Below are 2,471 nucleotides of genomic sequence, written 5' to 3' on the forward strand. Positions count from 1 at the left end.
GTGGTCTGCATACTTATCAGAGTGTAAACTTGTCTGTCTTTGGAACTTCAAATAGATCGGTTGAAGCACTTCATAAGGATGTTTTCTGCATAAAACTAAAAATGCAGCTGCTGATGCTCAAGCGCTCGACATGGCGACAACAAGTGGAAAGATAACATAGACTAAAGATTAATTTCAACTTGAATCTTGCTCTGAAAATAAAAACCTCAATTGAGACTTAGAAAGTGAAACAAGAGCAGTAGATTCATAACAAATGAGTTCATTCAAAACAAAGGGTAATTCTGCTCACATAATTGTCATACATTCTGCCCAAACATTGATATGAAGCAGACAAATGCTTTCGATGTGAAGCAAACACGTACTTTCTAATAAACTACATTGCTATGTCAATGTAGATAGAACATAAGCCAGCACTGAAGCTAGAGTAACAGCTGAAGAAATAGATGCCACACACAACTTAATGTGAAAATCCAACCTCCTGGACATCTTAATCTCATTGTCAACTAATCTGTTCTTCAAACCGTTGACAACCTGCTCGTGTTCTATCTCCATATTGCTTCTTTCAGTCCAAAGATCTAAGTAAGCGTGCTCCATTTCCTTCTTCTTTGTCTCCAACATTGCTGCTCTGTCAGCGACCCGAGAAGTTTGATCCCATAGGTTTTTTATTGAACGGCTAAGTACTGGACCCCATGGTTCATCAATCCACAAGAACCAGTGGCACATATCATCTCCCTGCATACAGGAGAAAAATGAGTGGGCAAAGAAGATACATGAATTTCTGAGTATGGGGAATCAAAACAAAACAGAACAATTCAGCAAGTGAAAAATTGCTGACCGAGAGAGGGCATCCTAGGAACCTCCTCCCTGTGGCTGCGTAGACGAACGCAACTTTTTTTGCTGGATGCATTCCGTGAATGCATCTGTGTGCAGAGGACGTGTCTATGCCGTAGAACTCCGGATCCAGAATATCTTTTGAAGGTTCATCCACAATACGGTGTTCCGGCTGGCGAGTTTTAGCAAAGCGGATCAGAAAAAATCGAAAAGGGGAAGTGATAAAGGAAGAAATGGCAAACATAATCTGAAGAGATTCGCCTGATTCAACACTCCCGTGGCCTAGATCCATGGACGTTATTGAGCTTCCTCCTTCTACTGTGTAGCCGCCCCTAGGCGCCATTGATGGGGAGAAAGAACAGATACTGGTCCGCTTCTTCTGGTGGCTGGGAAGAAATGAGGCAGAAGGGATAAAGGGAAGTGGGGGCGGACAGGGACTGGGCCCACTGATATGGAATACGGTGGGAGTGGGTCGAGTAGTAATGTGATATACAGGCATATACACGAGCCTAGTGTGGCCCCACAGTGTTTTGGAGTGCATGCGACACGAATCCACATGCGCTCGGCAACGGCTGGGATATGCGCTGTGAGTGAAACGCGCTAGACAAAAACCGCGTCCCTAACATTAGTGGGGCATTAGTACCAGATCGGATGGCCAAGATTCTTCCGATCCTACGGTCTTCAACTAGTCTGATAAACTCAAAAGATCAGTAGTCTGATCAGTGGCTCCCAAAAAAATTGACTGTCCCAAAAATCAAGCCGGTGCCATAGTTATATTTTCCTTTGAAGTAACAACACGCGAACTCGAGACGCAATCTGCACCGTTGATATATAGGATGAGCGCGCGGGCGGGCATGCAAATGAGAAGAGACAGGAGGCATCGCGAGTTCGCGACCGAACAGTGACGCTCCTCCAGACCCAATGCCGGCCGGACAGCACGAATGCCCTCGACCCCACATACGAATTGAGTAGCATTTGACCACCCAGCCATGCAAAGTGCAACGCCGGACGGGGCACCAACTTTCCCTCGGAATCGATTCGAGCTAGTGCTCCTTGACCTCTCGCGCCCCGTACCCCCAAGTACTATTTGTACTCCGGTCCCGGTGGCCGGCGGCAGCACCACCGATCAATCCACGTCGACCGGCCGGTAAACTAAAGGGCAACGCTTTCCTGGTTAACCAGTCACAAAAGGGAGGCCGGAGGAGGAACAAATTAAGCCAATCATTCCGGCGTTTGACCATGGAAGGGTTAGATATAGAATCTTATCCTGCGCCCTGGGTCGGTCGATCGAGTCGCCACTTAATTTACCTCTCCATAATACGAGATCAGTTCGTCTGGCCGGTCTCCTTTGCGCTTTGCTTTAGATTGATTGCCTCTTTCGATTGATCCCCATTAGAGCAACTTCAATGAGGCGACCCATTTCGTCCGCCCGCGTCCGTTTGGGTCGGCGCGTACAAAAGTGGCGGCCCAACGCGCCGACCCAAACTCAAATCGTGTTCGCCCGGCGTCCGCGCCGACCCATTTCCGCGTCCCCACCCGGCGGCTGTCCAACCGCTACGGTCAATATAATTTATGACGACCGCCCACCTTGGACCCACGGGTCAGCGACGGCGGTCGTCCTTTTTTAAGCCGGGCGTGCG

The 2,471-nt window shown here is 48.5% G+C and overlaps 1 protein-coding gene across 2 annotated transcripts; it reads right to left on the minus strand.

The window, feature by feature from the left end:
• Positions 1-239: 239 nt before the first annotated feature.
• On the minus strand, positions 240-1,253 carry LOC119297885. Of its 2 annotated transcripts, none has more exons than XM_037575496.1 (3): positions 1,083-1,253; positions 836-1,007; positions 240-732 (listed from the first exon to the last, which is right to left on the minus strand). In XM_037575496.1, exons 1-3 carry the CDS (start codon positions 1,172-1,174, stop codon positions 382-384), a joined length of 615 nt encoding a protein of 204 aa, XP_037431393.1. In that variant the 5' UTR covers positions 1,175-1,253; the 3' UTR covers positions 240-381. The 2 variants fall into 2 exon arrangements, with proteins under 2 accessions (XP_037431393.1, XP_037431392.1); XM_037575495.1 differs by having other exon boundaries at positions 836-1,003; positions 1,079-1,253.
• Positions 1,254-2,471: the final 1,218 nt, after the last annotated feature.

This window comes from Triticum dicoccoides, chromosome 5A (assembly GCF_002162155.2).
Source record: "Triticum dicoccoides isolate Atlit2015 ecotype Zavitan chromosome 5A, WEW_v2.0, whole genome shotgun sequence".
Classification (NCBI taxonomy): domain Eukaryota; kingdom Viridiplantae; phylum Streptophyta; class Magnoliopsida; order Poales; family Poaceae; genus Triticum; species Triticum dicoccoides.

What these genes read in the sequence shown, in the direction of transcription:
- LOC119297885 (XM_037575496.1), bottom strand. Translation starts at nt 1,174, where the DNA reads ATGGCGCCTAGGGGCGGCTACACAGTAGAAGGAGGAAGCTCAATAACG. An exon ending in GTTGAATCAGGCGAATCTCT is followed by an intron (nt 1,008 to 1,082) that starts TCAGATTATGTT and finishes TGCTAAAACTCG; the next exon opens with CCAGCCGGAACACCGTATTG. An exon ending in TCCTAGGATGCCCTCTCTCG is followed by an intron (nt 733 to 835) that starts GTCAGCAATTTT and finishes TCCTGTATGCAG; the next exon opens with GGAGATGATATGTGCCACTG.